A 20,609-nucleotide genomic window follows, 5' to 3' on the forward strand; every position below is an offset into this window, starting at 1 on the left:
TCACAAATGAGCTCACAATAACCGGCACCCTGGGTCAAGGTCTTTACTAGCAGGAAGCTGGAACGGGAAAAGGTTCGAACCCAGCTACTCCCATCAGGGGGACGCAGGCATCTTAATGGCCACGTCAGAAGACTACTCCCAGCTTCCTACGTTTTACAACTTTGAAGGGTGGGTGTTTGGCCTGGCGGCTAAGACGCTCCCTCCCGTATTGGAATGCCTAGCTTCAGTGTCTTGCCCCTAGTTCCAACATTCCTGGGAGGCAGCAGGGGGCGGCTCAAGTAATTGGGTCCTTGACACCCACCTGAGAGACCTGGATGGAGTTCCCAGCTCCAGGCTTTGGCCCGTTAGCGGCCATTGTGGGCATTTGGGGAGCTTTCTCTCTCTTCTGCCTCTCAAATAAATTAGCTAATTTAGAAAACTAAACATTGAATCTTACAAATATATAGAACACTATTTAAACAAATTTACAGAGGATCTTTGGCCGGCGCCACAGCTCACTAGGCTAATCCTCCGCCTAGCGGCGCCGGCACACCGGGTTCTAGTCCTGGTCGGGGCACCGGATTCTGTCCCGGTTGCCCCTCTTCCAGGCCAGCCCTCTGCTGTGGCCAGGGAGTGCAGTGGAGGATGGCCCAAGTGCTTGGGCCCTGCACCCCATGGGAGACCAGGAAAAGCACCTGGCTCCTGGCTCCTGCCTTCGGATCAGCGCGGTGCGCCGGCCGCAGCGCGCCGGCCGCGGCGGCCATTGGAGGGTGAACCGACAGCAAAGGAAGACCTTTCTCTCTGTCTCTCTCACTGTCCACTCTGCCTGTCAAAAAAATAAATAAATAAATAAAAACAAATTTACAGAGGATCTCTATTATAATAAGCAACACATTCTATGAAAATACAGGGTTTTTTTAAGATTTAATTTTTATTTACTTGACATAGTTACAAATAGAGGTAAAGTCAGGCAGAGAGAAAGTGAGGTCTTCCATCTGCTGGTTCACTCCTCAAATGACTGCAACGGCCAGAGTCAGGAGCCAGGAGCTTCTTCCGGGTCTCCCACATGGGTGCAGAGGCCTAAAGGACTTGGGCCATCCTCTGCTGCTTTCCCAGGTGCATTAGCAGGGAGCTGGATCCTAAGTGAAGCAGCCGGGACTTGAACCGGCACCCAAATGGGTTGCCGGCACTGTAGGCCAGAGCTTTAACCTGCTATGCCAGAGTGCCAGCCCTGAAAATACAGGTTTGATATGCTAATTATACCTCTTAAAAATCCATTAAAATGAATATCTTCTAAAAATATATACTTCCAGCCGGCGCCATGGCTCACTAGGCTAATCCTCCACCTAGCAGCACCGGCACATGGGCTTCTAGCCCCGGTCGGGGCGCCGGATTCTGTCCTGGTTGCCCCTCTTCCAGGCCAGCTCTCTGCTGTGGCCCGGGAGTGCAGTGGAGGATGGCCCAAGTGCTTGGGCCCTGCACCCCCCCATGGGTGACCAAGAGAAGCACCTGGCTCCTGCCTTTGGATCAGCGCAGTGCAGCGGCCGCAGCGCGCCAGCCGTGGCGGCCACTGGAGGGTGAACCAATGGCAAAAGGAAGACCTTTCTCTCTCTCTCTCTCTCTCTCTCACTATCCACTCTGCCTGTCAAAATATATATATATATATACTTCCTTAAAATGCTCATATGTGTAGTATGTAAATTCTGACATGCAACACCTGAAAGTTTGTTTTGGTTTTGATTTGGGATTTTTTTGCATGGGAAGGAGAACTTATCTAAATTCAATCACACTTTTGTTTTTAAGATTTATTAATTTGAATGGCAGAGTTAGAGAGAGGGGAGGACAGAGAGAGAGAGAATCTTCCTACCCTGATTCACTCCCCACATGGCTGCAATGGTCAAGACTGAGCCGGGTGGAAGCCAGAAGGCTGGAACTGCTTGGGTCTCCCACGCGGGTGCAGGGGCCCAAGCACTTACACGGCCCCCAGGCTTTCCCAGCACATCAGCAGGGAGCTGGATTGGAAGTGGGGCAGCCGGGACACCAATCTGCCTCACCTGCTGTGCCACAAGCCAGCCCCTCATTATGCATTCCTTCTAGGTTCTCCACGGTTTTCATGGGGCCGGTTTTAAAGTAACTTTATCTTTCCTAAAAATGTTTTTACCATCTGGTTCTTCCTTTTTCCATGTTAATGTGGTATTAGCAGAGAACACACTCGGGGTAGACATTCTCTTCTCTTCCCGTCCTTTCTAAAAGGTTAAAATAACTGCTAGCGTCTCTGTGATACAATTTCTCGGTGTCTATAGTGTAATCTAAGTGTTTTCTCCGAATGAATTAATGTTTTGAACGGAGAACAGTGGCCCAGGGTGACTCCTGTCCCCAGGATGACGCCGCGGTCCAGAGGAGCCGGTGTTCGCGTGCGCAGGGGCGAGTTGAAGGCGGTGGAATAGGGGCTTCTTGCAGTCTGCCCCGGTTCTCCGAAGAGGACTGGAGTGAACAGGTTCCTTGTAGGAGCATCACAAAGCATGGACGCGCAGAGGAGAGCGGGGGAAGTTCCTCCTAGGGGCGGAACTGACAGCACTCGCTGGGGCCAACATAGCACAGTATTAGCGGATCACTCCGATCTAGTCTCAGGACCCACCGCGGGAGAACAGCTCCGGACTCAAGCTCTCCTGTCCTCGGGGACCTCAGCGCCTCGCCCCCGCCTCCAGTGTGCCCCGCCCAGCCCCGGCTGTCCCCGCCCTCCCCGCAGGCCCCGCCCACCCACACGGCCCCGCCTTTCCGCATGTTCTCGCTGCAGCCCCGCCCATGGCCTGGCCCCGCCCACTTCGCCTGGCCGCGCCCCCGCCCTGGCCTGGCCCCGCCTTTCCGCGTGGTCTCGCTGCAGCCCCACCTCTCAGCGGCCCCGTGAGTTGCAGCTATCGCGAGAGCACAACTCGGAAGTCACACGTCTGGAGCCGGTGGCCGGGGAACCCACGTGTAGCGGGCTTGGGGTCGCGGTCCGCAGAGGCGAGCCGGCCGGAGGCGCGATGGGGAAGCTGCGCCGGCGGTATAACGTCAAGGGGCGGCAGCAGGCGGCCCCCGGCCCCTCGAAGAGCGCCCCCGAGCCGCCTCCCGTGCGGCTGGAACTGGAGGGTGAGGCTCCCGGGGCGGGGCGGGGCCGGGCCGGGCTGTCGGGCTGCCGGGGGCTTTTTGGGGTGGACAGCACCCGGCGCTTCTTCTGTGGCAGGCGGAGAACGTGGCCAGAAGATGGGGGCGGTTCCGTGCATTTCCACGGCCCCTGGCGTGGTGTTCCCGGCGCGGACGGTGTGCCCGGCTCCGGGCTGAGGGTCCTGGGCCCTGGAGGCAGCCTGCCCGCCGCACCTGCGGGAGGAGACGGGCGAGGGCAGCCAGGCACAGCCCCCGGGACGCGGTGTGGACGAGCGGCTGCAGCCGTGGCGCCGAGGAGGGGTCTGGGCCGGAGCTCCTGGGGCGCCCCCAGGGAGAACGTGTCGCTGGAGGCCACAGCTGCAGAGAGAGAGGACGGGGCTCCGGGGCGCGAGCGGGGCCGGTGGGCGGCTGTTGCCCGCAAGTGCAGGTGGAGATGCGTGTTTGGGAGCCGGCTGTGTAGACGCAGTGTTTGTTTTCAGCCCTAAGCTGGGAAGCTGGGGTTGGCTCGCTGAGGGCACCTGGGAGGGCGGGACAGGAGGACGCCTGGGCCCAACACAGGGGGGCATTGGCCACAGGGAGAGTCTGGACCTCCTCAGAAGCTGCGTGGGTTGGCCGGACTTGGGGCAGGTCACCAATGTCTTGTGCCTCAGTGTTCCCTCTGTAAAGTGGAACCACTGGCCGTCCTGCCTGCTGTCGGTGCACATGTACGCAGGGAAGTGTGTGGGGCTGAAAGGAAGCCGCGGCGGCAGGTCAGGGCTCCCGAGGCCTGCCGCCCTGTGACAGCCGCAGTCGGCCCCTCTCAGGGCCACAGACCTCCCTCCGGCTGGCGTCGGAACTGCCGCAGAGGCGCGAGCTCTCCTGGACCCGGAGGCTTGGGGAGTGGGGTCTCTGTGTGTCCCTGTCTTCCCGGGAGTGGAGGGGTCTGGGGAGAACCTTCCTGACCCGTCCAACCCCACCCACTCCCCGCGATTCACTGGTGTTCGTCCATGGTTTCTGCAACACTGGGGTTCTGGGACTTTTTGGTCTCGCAGGGTGGTTAAAAGTCGAGCACCCCAACCGGTATTGGCCGTAATAGAAATTAAAGTGGAGACAGTTTGGAAACGCAAGAAAGCGCCACTGTGTGCGGGCCTGGCTTTGGTTTGTGGATTGTGGGGGTTTTGCCTGTTTGCTTGAGAACTGCAGCACGGGTATAGCTAGTACGGCTCGAACGTTCTTAATTAGAGTCACGAGCCTCCTGAGAGGGGACAAAGGATCAGGCACTGCCCGTACAGGAACCCGGCGTCTGATGTAAGCCAGAAAGAGGCACTCCCAAGGAGAGCACTAGAAGTGGATTTCTCTCAAATGGCGCAGATTATGGGCTTGCAGACTGCTGTGTTTGGAATTGGCGAGCCTGGTGGCCAGCGTTGTGGCACAGCAGGTTACACCATCGCTTGTGATGCCAGCATTGGAGCGCCGATTTAAGTCCTGGCTGTTCAATTTCCAGTCCAGCTCCCTGCTAATGTCTTTCTCTCTGCCTTTCAAATAAATTAATCTTTAAAAAAAAAAAAAAAAAAGGCTCAGGGCTGGCGCCATGGCTCAGTTGGTTAATCCTCTGCCTGCGGCGCTGGCATCCCATATGGGCGCTGGGTTCTAGTCCCGGTTGCTCCTCTTCCAGTCCAGCTCTGCTGAGGCCCAGGAAGGCAGTGGAGGATGGCCCAAGTGCTTGGGCGCCTGCACTCACATGGGAGACCAGGAGAAAGCACCTGGCTCCTGGCTTGGGATTGGCATAGCTCCAGCTGTGGCAGCCACTTGAGGGGTGAACCAACGGAAGGAAGACCTTTTTCTCTGTCTCTCTCTCACTGTCTAATTCTGCCTGTCAAATAAATAAAAAAAGACTCAAACTCCATTCTGTATACTCTCTTTTAAATTTTTAAAAATTCTTATGTATTTATTTATATTGAGAGGCAGGGAGACAGATTTCCTGTCCACTGGTTCACTCCCCGTATGTGCACAGCATCTGAAGCCAAGAGCCAGGAATTCAGTCTGGGCTCCCACGTGAGTGGCAGGGACTCAAGTACTTGAGCCATCGCCTGCCGCCTCCCAGAAGCTGCTTGGAGTTGAACCCAGGCACCTCCAGCGGCACCTTAACCGCTGCCCTGAAAGCCCTCCCCCCACACACACCCTTGACGAGAGCATCCTGTGTTCTTAGGAAAGTCCTTCAGCCCTCCGTTCCCGGGGCTCTCTGGGCCGGTCCTGGGGTGGGGTCGGGTTGGGGGCAGAGCGCCCCACGGGAGGATGGCCTCAGACATCCCGGGCTGTGCACGAGGTGGTGATGTCTTTGCAGACAAGGACACGTTGAAAGGCGTGGATGCGAGCAACGCGCTTGTCCTGCCCGGGAGGAAGAAGAAGAAGACCAGAGCCCCGCCCCCGCGGAAGGAGAGGAAGCCCCTGAGCAGGAAGGAGCGGAAGGCCCTGCAGAGGGTCCTGGAGCAGAAGGAGAAGAAGAGCCAGGTGCGCCCCCCCCCACCCCACGGTCTCTGCAGTGGGCCCATCCCTAGAACTGGAATGAGGGACGTGTTCTCTGCCTGGTCCTGTGCGGGAGCCACAGGCACCTGTGGCGCCCTGGAAGCACGGCGGTGTGAGAGGAGCTGGGCTTTTAGTACCAGTCCATGTGTGGTGTGCTCAGGAGCTGCGTCTCCCTGCGTCTCCTCCCACGGCTCTCCTGCGATGCGGGAGCTGGCTGCTGGGAGTGGGGTCTCCCTGCGTCTCCTCCCACAGCTCTCCTGCGATGCGGGAGCTGGCTGCTGGGAGTGGGGTCTCCCTGCGTCTCCTCCCACGGCTCTCCTGCGATGCTGGAGCTGGCTGCTGGGAGTGGGGTCTCCCTGCGTCTCCCTGTGATGGTCTCACTGCTGGGAGTGGTGTCTCCCTGCGTCTCCCTGTGATGGTCTCACTGCTGGGAGTGGTGTCTCCCTGTGTCTCCCTGTGATGGTCTCACTGCTGGGGGCCGGTGTCTCCCTGTGTCTCCCTGCGTCTCCCTGTGATGGTCTCACTGCTGGGAGTGGTGTCTCCCTGTGTCTCCCTGCGTCTCCCTGTGATGGTCTCACTGCTGGGGGCTGGTGTCTCCCTGTGTCTCCCTGTGATGGTCTCACTGCTGGGAGTGGTGTCTCCCTGCGTCTCCCTGTGATGGTCTCACTGCTGGGAGTGGTGTCTCCCTGCGTCTCCCTGCGTCTCCCTGTGATGGGTCTCGCTGCTGGGAGTGGTGTCTCCCTGCGTCTCCCTGTGATGGTCTCACTGCTGGGAGTGGTGTCTCCCTGCGTCTCCCTGTGATGGTCTCACTGCTGGGGGCTGGTGTCTCCCTGTGTCTCCCTGCGTCTCCCTGTGATGGTCTCACTGCTGGGAGTGGGGTCTCCCTGCGTCTCCCTGTGATGGTCTCACTGCTGGGGCCGGTGTCTCCCTGCGTCTGCCTGTGATGGTCTCACTGCTGGGAGTGGTGTCTCCCTGCGTCTTCCTGTGATGGTCTCACTGCTGGGAGTGGTGTCTCCCTGCGTCTCCCTGTGATGGTCTCACTGCTGGGAGTGGTGTCTCCCTGCGTCTCCCTGTGATGGTCTCACTGCTGGGAGTGGTGTCTCCCTGCGTCTCCCTGCGTCTCCCTGTGGTGGTCTCACTGCTGGGAGTGGTGTCTCCCTGTGTCTCCCTGCGTCTCCCTGTGATGGTCTCACTGCTGGGGGCTGGTGTCTCCCTGCGTCTGCCTGTGATGGTCTCACTGCTGGGAGTGGTGTCTCCCTGCGTCTCCCTGTGATGGTCTCACTGCTGGGAGTGGTGTCTCCCTGCGTCTCCCTGCGTCTCCCTGTGATGGGTCTCGCTGCTGGGAGTGGTGTCTCCCTGCGTCTCCCTGTGATGGTCTCACTGCTGGGAGTGGTGTCTCCCTGCGTCTCCCTGTGATGGTCTCACTGCTGGGGGCTGGTGTCTCCCTGTGTCTCCCTGCGTCTCCCTGTGATGGTCTCACTGCTGGGAGTGGGGTCTCCCTGCGTCTCCCTGTGATGGTCTCACTGCTGGGGCCGGTGTCTCCCTGCGTCTGCCTGTGATGGTCTCACTGCTGGGAGTGGTGTCTCCCTGCGTCTTCCTGTGATGGTCTCACTGCTGGGAGTGGTGTCTCCCTGCGTCTCCCTGTGATGGTCTCACTGCTGGGAGTGGTGTCTCCCTGCGTCTCCCTGTGATGGTCTCACTGCTGGGAGTGGTGTCTCCCTGCGTCTCCCTGCGTCTCCCTGTGGTGGTCTCACTGCTGGGAGTGGGGTCTCCCTGCGTCTCCCTGCATCTCCCTGTGATGGGTCTCGCTGCTTCCAGGCTTCCTGTAAGTCAGCACTGCTCCTGTCCTGCTGGGTCAGTTCTGCCTCAGTTCTGCAGGTTTAAAACTTGGGGGTGCAGCTGGCAGCTGAGAGGGGGCCGGGGAGGTTGCTGTCCAGGCCGTGATGACAGAACGGATATGGCCCAGCCCCGAGGGTCAGCAGCGTCATGGCCAGGGCTGTGGTCCAGGGGCCGGGAGGTCAGCGTTGACTGTGGCCGGGCCTGTGCCCTCGGTGCTGGGCGGTTTTGTTTTGTGAGAGTTATTTGTTTGAAAGGCAGACTTACAGAGAAAGAGGGAGAGATGAGAGAGAGAGAGAGATCTTCCATTTGCCGGTTCACTCCCCACGTGGCTGCAAGTGCCAGGGCTGGGCCAGGTGAAGCCAGGAGCCCAGAGCTCAGTTTGGGTCTCCCGCGGGGTGGCAGGGGCATCAGCAGGGAGCTGGGACGGCGTCTTCACTGGCATGCCGCCTGCCCACCCGAGTGTGTCCTAAGCACTGGTCAGTATGTGTCCCTGTTCCCGAGCCCTGTAATTGTGAGGTGCGCATGTGGACGCTTTGAAGAACAGAGGGGTGGGGCCAGTGTCAGCACAGGGACATCCGCATGCCATACAGGAGGGAGCTGGTGCGCTTCCAGGCCAGCTCCTGGCCCCTGTCCTCTGGGACACAGGTGGAGTTCTTGGCCTCAGCCTAGCCCAGCTCCAGCTGTTACAGGTATGGGGCATGAACCAGCCATGGAAGGTGTCTCTTCACTCTGCATTTGAAATCAATCAATCAATCCGTCTTAAAAACTCACGAGGAGGATTTCACTGGGATGGCAGAACCCGCCGGCCCTCGCCCCTCCTACCGCGTTAATGCCAGGCAGTTTGGGGCCAGCTTGCCTCCACCAGCAGGGGCCTGGGCCAGGCCCCACGCGGTGTCCTGCTGGTGGGCGTGTGGGCAGTCGGTGCCAGAGGGAGCTGCCTCCGCTGCCCGGCTGACCCAGGAGCACCGTGAAGCCGCGGCGGGGAGAGTGCAGGGGTGCGCGTGCTGAGATTCTGTTTAGAGTCGCCCGGAGCGTCGCGAGGCCAGGTGTCAGACACGCACGTTTCCCTTCCCAGCGAGCGGAGCTGCTGCAGAAGCTGAGCACGGTCCAGGCGTCGGAGGCCGAGATGAAGCTGTTCTACACCACGTCCAAGCTGGGCACCGGGGAGCGCATGTACCTGCGCAGAGAGTGAGCGGTCACTGCCGGGGAGGGGGAGGGCGGGGGATGTGTACCTCCGCAGAGAGTGAGGGGTCACTACCGGGGAGGGGGAGGGCGGGGGGCGTGTACCTCCGCAGAGAGTGAGCGGTCACTGCTGGGGAGGGGGAGGGCGGGAGGGCGTGTACCTCCGCAGAGAGTGAGCTGCTGCTGCCCCTTTGGGTGGGGGCAGGGGAGGGCCGGCTTGTGAGGTGGTCTCAGCACTGAGTGCCTCTATTGAGAGGCACCGTGGCCGCTGCTCCTGTCCTGCGGCTCACAGGTCAGCGGAGTGTCCTGTTCCCAACACAGTCACCCTGTGTGGCTTTGGGTGGCCATGAATTTTGGGAGACACTGTTCAACCAGTACAGCCAGCACTTAACAATTTGGAGATTTTACATAAAATCTAGTTCCATCTCTGGTCATCTGTGGTGCAGCGGGTAAACACCCTGGTCTGAGGCGCTGGCATCCCATGTGGGCGCCTGTTTGAGACCCGGCTGCTCCACTTCCAATCCAGCTCTCTGCTGTGGCCTGAGAAAGCAGTGGAAGATGGCCCAGGTCCTTGGGCCCCTGCACCTGCATGGGAGACCCAGAGGAAGCTCCTGGCTCCTGGCTTCGGATCGGCGCAGCTCTGGCCGTTGCAGCCAATTGGGGAGTGAACCAGCAGATGAAAGACCTCTCTCTCTGCCTCTCCTCTCTCTGTGTAACTCTGCCTTTCAAATAAATAAATAAATAAAAAAGAGAGATGTATTTGAAAGACAGGGTGACAGGGAGAGGCAGAGAGGTCTTCCATCGCTGGTTAATTCCTTGAATGGCCACAGCAGCCGGGGCTGGGCCAGGCTGAAGCCAGATGCCTGCGGCTCCATCCATGTCGCCCACATGGGAAATGGGCCCACACATCAGCAGGGAGTGGTATCACAGTGGAGCAGCCGGGACGCCACTTGGCACTCTAATATGGGATGCCCACATCGTGGCGGTGACTTAACGTGCTATGCCACAACACCGGTCCCCCACCTCCTGGTCTTGGTCAGCTGGACAGTTCCGACGCTCCACTTCTGCGGGCAGCGAACCCTTAGATGAGTCTGGGTGCCCCTCCTGCCCCTCTCACTCACCCTTGGCCTCCTCTCTTTTTCCAAGATGGATTGACTGACTTGAGAGGGAGAAGCGGAGGGAGCAGGGTTGATCTGAGATGGGAGATCCTCCATCCCCTGGTTCACTCTGCGGATGGCTGCAGCAGGGCTGGGCCAGGCGCCTGGGACTCCATCTGTGTCTCCCACGTGGGTAGCAGGCCCCAGGCACTTGGGCCACCGCCTGCTGCTTTTCCAGGCGCATCAGCAAGAAGCTGATTGGAAACTGAGCATCTGGGACTCGAACTAGCTCTCCAGGGCGGGATGCCAGCGTTGTAAGCAGCTGCTTAACCTACTGGGCCGTGATGCCCACCTCTGCTCTGTTGATTGGTATTAGTCCTGGCCATCCTGTCTTGTCCAGTTAGCAGCTGTTTACCAAGGACAAACTGTCACAGGCTGTCCCCTAGGCCCTGAGGACAGAGTACCCAAGGACAATGCCTCCCCTATGGAGCTTACAGTCACCATGGGGTCGCAGGCAGTGAACTCACGGGTATGGGGTGATTTCAAAGTGTGTAGAAAATCGAATTAAAAGATAACCATTTTAAGGGCACACCTTTGCCTCAGCCGTTGACACCCACGTCCCATAGAGCACCTGGGTGTGAGTCCCAGCTCCACGTGCCTTGTTTAACTTCCTGCTGATGCGCGCCCTGGGAGGCAGCAAGTGGTGGTTCAAGTCGCTGGGTCCCTGCCACCCATGCGGGAGACCTGGATGGAGCTCCCAGCTCCTGGCTGAGGTCCGTCTGGAGCCACTACAGGCATGTGGGGAGTGAACCAGCAGATGGAAGCTCTCTGTCAAAAAAATTTTATTTGGGTACAGAAATTTTTGAAATGCATGACCTTTGTGAAGACTCTGCTTGTATCCAGCATGGGAAGGGGGCGGTGTTCCAGGCTGTGCCATCAGGAACAGCGTCCCCACAGGCGCCTTCAAGCAGAGCTGAGTGGGGAAGAGGTTGTCTGCAGGATGGGTGCTTGGGGGGTGTGAGCAGTGAGTGCAAAGGCCCTGAGGTAGGAAGGGGCGTGCCCTGTGAGTCCTGACCTCAGGGGAGGGTCTGGCAGCCCGGAGCTGTCCTGGGTGTCCTGAGGCCTGCACAGGTGACATCTTTGCCATCCCAGCAGGAAGTCCGACGAGGCAGCAGCCCAGGGTCAGAAGATCAGCAGCCTCGGTGGGGCCCACCGGAAGCGCCGTCGCCAGCCATCCGCAGAGGGGGGATCTGAGTCCTCGGCGTCCTCAGCGGAGTCTGAGCCTGACGAGGCCCCGGCCTCTGAGCTGCCTGGTGCAGAGACAGTGGCAGTGCCTCTGACACCGGCTTTGCCAGGGCCCGAGGACCAGAGCCTGGCACCCCCCTGCCAGCCCACTGCGTCCGGGACCCCTGCTCCTGCAGCCACAGTGCTGCCCAGGCCGCCAGCGAAGCCCGCTGTGTTCGTCCCTGTGCACCGCTCCCCTGAGATGCAGGTTTGCCACCGCAGCGTTTGGGATTAACAATGGAGGGGTGAGGGCGAGGGTGAGGGCGTGAAGTACAGCAGGCCGCGTCCTTCCGCTGGGCAGTAGTGTCTCACTGCGCCTGCCCGGGACGGGGTGGGGCCGGACAAGCCTGCTGAGCTTCGGCAGGCCCCACACGCACACTGCCAGGGCCGCCTGCCCTGGTGGCTGGCTTTCCCACCAGCACTGTTGCCCCCTCCGCCTGGCACAGCTGCTCACTGATCCAGATCAGAGGGGGGGCTGTGGGATCAAATGGCCCCAAACCCAGAGCCGGTCCTGCCGCTCTCCAGGTCACTTCTTGGGCCTCACTGCCTTCATCTGGGAGGGCTTGGTGGGTGTGAAGGCCGCGCCCCTGCAGGACTCAAACCCCAGAGGCAGAGTCCATGTGTCCCCAGTGATGTTGGGCATGACTGGGAGGTCCCAGCCCGAGGCCTGGCCCACCCCGGGCAGTGGTTGTTCATGTCCATCTACTGTCTCCGCTGTGCGTGTGCTGCAGGTCACTCCTGACTGGGCACAGGCGGGGGAGTGATCCGCTCCCTGCAGAGCTGACAGTCCAGCAGGAAAGGTGAGAGCTGCCCACCTCGCAGCAGCCAGGCAGCCGCGGGGCCAGCCGTCGCTAGGAACTGCATGGGCAAAGGCCCTGAGGCTCGAGGGCTGCTGGGTCCCCAGGAGTTTCAAGCTGTGAAGTGGGTGGTGGACAGTTAGGTGGGATGTGACTAGCTTGCTTTTCTTTTAGTGTAAAAGGATAGAAAATATCAGGGCGTTGTTCCAAATAAGAACAGGTATTGGTCATGGGATTGTAATTCCAGTTCTGTGTGCGTTTGTGTGCTTATAAAATACTCAGCAGCTCAGATGACAGCCTGACGCGTGACCCCGAAGTGGCAGTGGCTTCACCCCGCAGGTTGCTGCCAGGTGATGGAGCCCAGGTGGTTTGGGTGTCTCCCCATCTGGCGTTCCGCTGTCCCCTGGGGCTTCTGCACCTGCTTCTCTTGTCCCATAATAAGCCTGGTCGGAAGCCGGGTGCTGCCTGTGTCTGCCTGTCCCTATACACGGTCTCGCGGTGGCCTTGACGCTGCGGTTGGCGCTGGTGTTGCTCAGCGTGGTGTTGGCAGGCTCCCCGGTTGTGTGAGTCTTGGGCCCCATTTCCGCCTGCCACCGTCGAGCTCCCTGGTGTGGAATCTGAGTTGAGTATTTTCTCTTGTGGCCGCTTGAGTTGTTCGGCCTTTGGTGTTGCCTTTGCTGCTCTTCTGAATATTCTTGTTTGTTTGTTTGTTTTAAGTTTCTTTTATTTATTTATTTATTTGAAAGTCAGAGTTACAGAGAGGGAGGTGAGAGGCAGAGAGAGGTCTTCCATCCACTGCTTCACTGCCCAAATGGCCTCCACGGCCGGGCCTGGGCCAGGTCACAGCCAGGAGCCGGGGACTCCACCCAGGTTTGCACGTGGGTGCAGGGGCCCAGTCCTTCCCAGGTGCCTTAGCAGGAAGCTGAACTGGAAGTGCAGCAGGCAGGAGTTGAACCTTTTGAGTGCTTGCAGGCTGCAGCTCACAGCTGGCACTGGGCCACCCGCCCACCAGTCTTCCCCTCCTCTGTCGGGAAGTGTTGTTGTGCTGGTGTGTGCACACAGGGGTGAGAAGTGTTTCCAGACAGTTCCTCTGGACCTAGGGGGATGTGCACGTGCTTGTGCGGGACCCCGTGAGGATCTAGAGGAAGCACCCAGGGAGGAGCTGCCAGGTCACCTGTCCTTGACTTTGGTCAGGTGTGCCCCAGCCGGGCTGTGCAAGGACGTGAGGCCCACAGGCGCAGTCCCTGTCTCTGCCTCCCTGGGCCACGTGTGGCTCCTTGTCCCTCTCCCAGCTGTCACCACACATGACCCAGCCGCCCCTCCACGGAGGCCGCGGTACCCCATGTGGTGCTGCTGGGTGTGAGTGCGGCCCCACCTATGGCCTGCCCTCCGTGCCCTCCACGACGACCCCACCTCTGGCCCGCCCTCCATGCCCTCCACGACGGCCCCACCTCTGGCCCGCCCTCCGTGCCCTCCACGACAGCCCCACCTCTGGCCCGCCCTCCGTGCCCTCCACGACAGCCCCTCTCTGTCCCCAGGAGGAGCGGCTCAAGCTCCCTATTCTCTCTGAAGAGCAAGTGATCATGGAGGCGGTGGCCGAGCACCCCATCGTTATTGTGTGCGGCGAGACCGGCAGTGGGAAGACAACACAGGTGCCCCAGTTCCTGTACGAAGCAGGCTACAGCAGGTAGGGGCTGGGTGCAGGGCTCCCTGCAGTCTCTCGGCCACTGTGGAGTGCAGTCCCCAAAAGTCGTTGAGTGCCTGGACCGCTGGGGCTCTGATCCTGGCCCTGCTGTTTCCTGCTGTGTGACTCAGGCGAGTTACTCTCCGAGCCACGGTGTCCTCGGCTGGAGCTGGGGTGACACAAGCACTGACGTCACAGGCTGTCAGGATGAGAGGGGACCTGCAGAAGACACTGCCGCGAATAGCCCTGGCACCGCGAGTGCCGTCTGCATTAGCATCCCCCTTTGGAGCCACGCGTGTCTCGCCAGGTCCAGACAGCCTGGGGTCACACCGTGGCTTTTTGATTGGTCAACAGACAGGCACAATCAACAAAGGGCGTGGGAGTGTGGGGCAGGGCACAAGGGAGACCAGACCCCACAGACAGGTGTGACGACGTGTGATGTGGCACCTGCTGGGGAAGCTCACTGGAGACTCCGGCCCACTCTGCCTGGCAGTAACCAGATCCCTCCACCCAGGAGGAAGCCACCCGTCTGCCCCTGCAGTCCAGGCACTGCGAGCCGCCCCCTTGGCCAGTCCTTGGGTCTGGAGGAGCCGTGCTCCATGGGGCAGGCCCCACACCCACAGCCCACACTGCCCCAGCCAGGCCTCTTCCCTCCAGCAACTGCCTGGTGTCCCCAGGCCGTCTGTGCCAAGCTCTGTTCTGGATGTCAGAGGTCCTGGCCCTGGGAGTGTCCACTGGGAGCCAGACTCAGTACCACAGAACCTGCCGTGTGGTGACCCTGGTGGGGAGGCGCTGGTCACCCCTCCTGGACTGTCCTCATGTATAAAGCGGGGCCGTGGCGTCAGCCTCAGGAGGCGGGCGATGCGGGGCCGACAGTGACTAGGATGGCGCACAGGCAAGGCCGCGCCAGAGAGGCAAAGGCAGCGGCGGTCAGGTTTATGGTTAAGGCTCATCCATTTTTCTGATTCAACACTGACACGGTTCCCATGTCAAAGGCCACAGCCCCAGTTCTGGGAGGGCGCCGCCCTCCCACCAGCACGCAGCTAATCCATTTCTTACATGTCCTTCAGAGATAGTCTGTGCAAGTAGATTCTTCTTTCTCTTATCCAAAAATAATGCTGTCCTCTAGCTAACTTTTTTCTGCTAAACTTTTTGTTTAAATCTTTTAAATTTACTTGAAAGACACGGGAAGAGAGAAAAGCGAGAGATCTCCGTCCACTGGTTCACTCCTCAGATGTCCACAACAGCTGGGGCTGGGCCAGGCCAAAGGCAGGAGCCAGGAACTCAAACGAGTGCCTGGCAGGGCCCAAGTAGCTGAGCCGTTAGCTGCTGCCTACTGCGAAGTGAACCAGAGCCAGGCCCCAGGCCCAGGGCTCTGGTGTGGATCATGGATGTCCCCAAAGCATCTTGTCTTTTTCTAAAATGATTCATTGCAAAGGTGGAGTTTTATATATAGAGAGAGAGACAGACAGAGATCTTCCATCCTCTGGTTCACTCCCCGAATGGCCGCAATGGCTGGGGCTGGGCTGGGCTGAAGCCAGGAGCTTGGGAATCCATCTGCATCGCCCAAGCACCTGAGCCATTCTTCTCGGGTGCGTCAGCAGGGAGCTGGATTGGAAGTGGAGCAGCCAGGACTTGAACCAGGCTCATGGATGCTGGCGTCTCAGGTGGCAGCTTTGGCAGCTTTACCTGCTGTACCACAATGCCGAACCCCCAGAGGCATCTGAACCACTGTACCAATGCCTGCCTCCAGCTTTTTTTTTTTTTTTTTTTTTTTTGGACAGGCAGAGTGGACAGTGAGAGAGACAGAGAGAAAGGTCTTCCTTTGCTGTTGGTTCACCCTCCAATGGCCGCCGCGGCCAGCGCGCTGCGGCCGGCGCACCACGCTGATGCGATGGCAGGAGCCAGGTGCTTCTCCTGGTCTCCCATGGGGTGCAGGGCCCAAGCACTTGGGCCATCCTCCACTGCCCTCCCGGGCCACAGCAGAGAGCTGGCCTGGAAGAGGGGCAACCGGGACAGAATCCGGCGCCCCGACTGGGACTAGAACCCGGTGTGCCGGCGCCGCAAGGCGGAGGATTAGCCTAGTGAGCCGCGGCGCCGGCCTGCCTCCAGCTTTTTATTGGAGTGATTTTGGATTGGCAGAAAAGCGGCAGATAATACAGAAAGTCGCCGTGCGCTGTCCCTTTCCCCTCGTGCACGCGCCATGTGGAGCGCCTGTCACGCCGAGGCGCCAGCACTGGTACTCTTGGATTGCTCCAGCACCAGCCTTCTGTTCAGGACACAGGCCCAGCCCCGACACTGCGTCCTGTGCCCCTGGCTTTGCTCCTAATGACTTGCCCTGGAAATGCTTCCCAGCCGTACACCAAGACCGGCCTCGCTCCCGTGGCCGCTGCCGCATGGCTGCCTGCCTGGTTCGTGGGCTGCCGCCTGCGCTGAGCAGTGCGACCGTGGCCGGGTGAGGCCAGGCGTGAGTCTTAGTGGGGCAGTCACTGCTGATGCGTTCTGTTCTCTTTCCCCAGCGATGACGGCATCATCGGCGTCACCGAGCCCCGCCGAGTGGCTGCCATGGCCATGTCCCAGAGAGTGGCCAAGGAGATGAATCTGTCGCAGCGGTGAGGCCCTGCTTCCTGGGGGATGCGTTGGGGGCTGGTACCATGGCCCTGCCCGGAGAGGGCTGGCCCGGCTGGGCTCAGCACAGGGTTGTGGGCCCTTGTCCACGCGGGGAGAGGAGTGGGAGCTGTCGCCATAGTCGTCTCTCAGAGGGCGTGTGCGTGATGGATGGGGGACCAGCCAGGCCGCCGCAGTCACACACCCAGAGGCAGGTGGCACAGACACGCACCTGAGATGGGGCCAGCAGCGGTGAGCGCTCGGGTTCCGGAGTGCGGGCTGCGCCCTGCGGTGAGCGTGGGACACGGCTGTGGGAGCAGCGAGCGGAGCAAGCAGGGTTCACAGCTGCAGGAGACGCGCTCACAGCGCAGGCGCCCGGGCTCCGGTGGTCGAGGTCCCTCGCCCAGTGTGGGCCGTGGTTCAGGAGCCACAAGAGCATGCAGTGGTGCTCACTAAGCAGCGCCTACTGTGTGCAGGCGCATGCTGGGCACTCAGGGCCTGCCATCCACTGTGGGGCAGGCTGCTGCTGTTGTGTGCTGGGTGCCCTCAGCCCTAGGAGGCAGCCACTGCCCGGTTCCTGCAGATTCTTCTAGAGGATTCTGTCTGCGGTGTCACTCACCTGTACGTTAATGGTGGCATCCCGTACACGCCACTCTATATCTTACCCATTTCAACTTCTGTTATAGAAACAGGTTTTTTTTGAAGAAACAGTAAGGAAATTTTTAAATTTTTATTTATTTGAAAAGCAGAACATCAGAGAGAGATCTCATCCAGTGGCTCACTCCTCCAAGTGCCCACAACGGTCAGGCTGGGCCAGGCCAAAGCCAGCAGCCAGGAGCTCAGCCTGGGTCTCCCACGTGTGTAGCAGAGGCCCAGGCACTCAAACTGTCCCCTGCTGCCCCCAGGTGCCTGTTAGGAGGCTGGCTAGGACGGATGGGGCTGAGTCCCTGGTGCATGGGTGTCCCCAGTGGTGGCTTAACCCACTGCACCACAGTGCCCTCCCTATTGTAAAATTTTTAAGTTTATTGTAAAAGTTTCAGGCATATGCAAAAGTTGAATGGGGCCCATGCTGCCAAGACCCCAGTTCCAGGAGCTGAGCTCAGGGCCAGCCTTGTTCCACCTGCACCTCTCTTGTGTGAGAAGCAGGCGTTGGGTGTCTTATTCTGCCTTAGAGATTTCACTGTGTAGGCTGCAAAAAGAGACTTTGAGACATGCCTCCCCCCTCCTTTTTTTTTTTTTTTTTAAGATTTATTTATTTATTTTTAAGGCAGAGTTGCAGAGAGAGGAGATAGAAAGAGAGAGAGAGAGAGAGAGAGAGATATCTTCCATCCACTAGTTCACTCCCCAAATGGCCACAGTGACCAAGGTTGGCCAGGCCAAAGCCAGTACCCTGGAACTCCATCCGGGTCTCCCATGGTGGGTGGCAGAGGCCCACAAACTTGGGCCTTCTTCCACTGTCTTCCCAGGTGCATTTGCAGGGAGCTGGATCAGCTGGGACCAGCATTGTAGCAAACCGGGTAACACTATTACCTGCGGTGCCAGCATCCCATACGGGTGCCGATCCTGGCTGCTCCACTTCTGTTCCAGCTTCCTGCCAATGAGCCTAGGAAACCAGTGGAAGATGGTCCAAGTGCTTGGGCTCCTGCACGCACATGGGAGACCTGGAAGGAGCTCCGGCTCCTGACTTTGGCCTGGACTAGCCTGGCCATTGCGGCTATTTGGGGAGTGAACCAGCAGATGGAGAACCTCTCTCTCTGCCTCTCCCTCTCTCTGTAACTCTTTCAAATAAATAAAATATTTTTTTAAAAAATGGAGCAGCTGAGACTTGAACCAGTGATCATGTAGGATGCCAGTGTTGCAGGTGGCAGCTTAACCCTCTGTGCCATGACACCAGCCCCAACACGGTGCCCGTGGTAACTGGGAACTGAGTCCTGAGCCCCCACATCCCGGTGTCCCCACAAGCTTGCTCCCAGGGAGTGTCCAGATGACGGGACCCAGGGACCTCCTATGGGTTCCTTCTTGCCAAACGCGGGTTTGGAGAGGCAGAACAGGTTGGGGCGAGGGCTGAGGCTGCTTCTGGGTAGCTGGTGGGTGCTGCCCTCCTCTTGACCCCTTGGAGCAGCCCCAGGCAGCGGCAGGCGTGGGCGTCACCTCCCTGAGCCGGAGCCTGCCCTGTTCCCCTCAGGGTCATCTCCTACCAGATCCGGTATGAAGGGAACGTGACCGAAGAGACGAGGATCAAGTTCATGACGGACGGGGTGTTGCTCAAGGAAATCCAGAAGGTGAGCTGCCTGTTCTGTCTCAGAGCAAGGCCCGTGAGCCCGGGGTGGGCACGAGGATGCCACTGACCCTGGTGTGTGCAGCCGGCCTACCCCTGCTGGCGAAGCAGCGGGGAGCCTACTGGACCCTGACCGTGTCCTCTCGGGCCTTCCTGGTCTGGTTGCAGCTGCGAGCAGGCGGCTCTGGGTCCCGGGCACAGTGCCCAGCCTGGTGCCGAGGAGAGAGCTTTGCCTTCCGCCCCAGCCCTGGAAGCCTGTGTTCCGAGGGTGTGAGACTGGCAGGGTGGCTGGCAGAGCCCAGGTGGGGAACCGCTGTCTGCTCCCTCCCTTTCCTGTTGGCCTCTGCGTCTGGTAGGTCAGCCCGGGGGACCAGCGGCTGCCTGGTGCTTGTCTGTTCTCTGCCAGCTTTGGCTCCATCTAGGTTTTAATTGACATTGAGACCTCCCCAAGACCTCAGGGTGTGGGCCTTTGTCCCCATCTCCCAGATAAGGAAACCGAGGCCTGGGGAGGTGGGAGAAGCTATTGCAGGGCTCCTGGAATGGAGCTCTGGGGTACAAAGCAGCTGTGGCGGCCCAGGCCTCACCCCCCGGCCTCCCTGCCCGGGGCTTCCTGTGGCGGCCCAGGCCTCACCTCCCGGCCTCCCTGCCCGGGACTTCCTGTGGCGGCCCAGGCCTCACCCTCTGGCCTCCCTGCCCAGGGCTTCCTGTGGCGGCCCAGGCCTCACCCCTCGGCCTCCCTGCCCGGGACTTCCTGTGGTGGCCCAGGCCTCCCCTCCCGGCCTCCCTGCCCGGGGCTTCCTGTGGCGGCCCAGGCCTCACCCCTCGGCCTCCCTGCCCGGGACTTCCTGTGGCGGCCCAGGCCTCCCCTCCCGGCCTCCCTGCCCGGGGCTTCCTGTGGCGGCCCAGGCCTCACCCCTCGGCCTCCCTGCCCAGGACTTCCTGCTGCTGAAGTACAAGGTGGTGATCATCGACGAGGCCCACGAGAGGAGCGTGTACACCGACATCCTCATCGGCCTGCTGTCCCGCATCGTGTCCCTGCGGGCAAAGGTAGCACAGGAGGCGGGGCGGGGGTGGTGGTCGAACCCCAGGGCTGAGGACCCCACTGTGCTGTCAGGAGCTGGGCCCCCTTGCCCACACCTGTGTCTGCCCTGCACTACTGCTGTAAGCAGGTCTCATAGGGTGACTCATCCCCGCGCCCAACCCCTTCCCACAAGGGCCTGGATCCAGCCTCCACACCAATCTGCCCCTGTCCAGAGCAAGAGGCCCCAGCCAGGAGCCAGGGCTCACCGGCCCCCACTGGAGCTGGCCTCACAAGGCCTCCTGGTCTTTGACTCTGCAGAGCGAGTGGGGCTCCCTGGGCCCTGAGATGGGCTCCCCAGGACCAGCCGTGACCTACCCCCATTTCCTGCCCTGCCGACATCAGGCAGAAGTGGACAGTGGAGGTGTCCCCTCCCTCCCAAGGGTCAGCTCCTTGGAGAAAGGCCCATGCCCTGCGGTTCCTCGTCCCTCGCCACGTTCAAGGCCCTAGGAACCAACAGCGACAAAGACCTTGTCTTGTTCTGCTGGTGCCCATCCTCCCAGGGCTCCCGCTGCAGCCTGGGTGGCAGGGAGTCAGCTGACTGGCATGGGGGGACCACAAAGCAGAGGTGGCCTTTGGTGGATGGCAGAGGTGTGGGAAAGCGCACGTGTGTGTCCAGCCTGCAGGCCGGGTCAGCCCTGCCGAGGCACCCGCAGACGAGACTCAAAATTCAGTAGCTGTGTAGCAGGCTGGCTCCAGGTGCTTCATTCTGTGTGGCCCGCAGACGATGTCAGGATCCAGATGGCCCCGGCAGGAAAAGGGCTGCCCACCCCTGGAGCAGAGGGCAGCGGCACAAAGGCCCTGAGTGTGTGGTTTATTTCTGTGACAAGCTTTTCCAAGAAAGCGCTCACATCCCATGTAACAGCCGTTTCCAGGGTGTGACTCCGTGGTCTCTGGGACCCTCAGCTGTGCAGCCCTGGCCAGTTAGTTTCAGAGCATTTCATCACTCATCACCCCGGGAGGAAGCCAGGACCCTCAGCTGCAGCCCACATTCTCGCCCCACAGCGCCTCTCATCTGCTGTCTGCAGGCCCATCTTCTGCGTGCGCTTGGCTCTGAGGCCGCAAACATGCTGACTGCTGTGCCTCTGCCTCAGGCTCTGGCTCCGGGGCTCACTAGCAGCTGAAGACAGCA

General features: G+C 60.2%; 1 protein-coding gene across 5 annotated transcripts in view; it reads left to right on the forward strand.

The window, feature by feature from the left end:
* Positions 1-2,844: 2,844 nt before the first annotated feature.
* Positions 2,845-20,609, forward strand: part of DHX37 (DEAH-box helicase 37) — a 34,266-nt gene continuing 16,501 nt past the window's right edge. For 2 of the 5 annotated variants that reach the window (XM_051839542.3, XM_089323500.1), the window contains exons 1-8: positions 2,880-3,111; positions 5,450-5,616; positions 8,546-8,658; positions 10,902-11,241; positions 13,369-13,517; positions 16,034-16,126; positions 18,307-18,403; positions 19,333-19,446. In XM_051839542.3, coding sequence (XP_051695502.3) covers positions 3,006-3,111; positions 5,450-5,616; positions 8,546-8,658; positions 10,902-11,241; positions 13,369-13,517; positions 16,034-16,126; positions 18,307-18,403; positions 19,333-19,446 — 1,179 coding nt within the window. In that variant the 5' untranslated portion in view covers positions 2,880-3,005. Of the gene's footprint in view, positions 3,112-5,449; positions 5,617-8,545; positions 8,659-10,901; positions 11,242-13,368; positions 13,518-16,033; positions 16,127-18,306; positions 18,404-19,332; positions 19,447-20,609 lie in introns of all 5 variants that reach the window. The other 3 variants (XM_089323498.1, XM_051839543.3, XM_089323499.1) reach the window with 2 other exon arrangements.

This window comes from Oryctolagus cuniculus, chromosome 21 (genome assembly GCF_051225735.1).
Source record: "Oryctolagus cuniculus isolate XC-2025 breed Fujian yellow rabbit chromosome 21, ASM5122573v1, whole genome shotgun sequence".
Lineage (NCBI taxonomy): Eukaryota > Metazoa > Chordata > Mammalia > Lagomorpha > Leporidae > Oryctolagus > Oryctolagus cuniculus.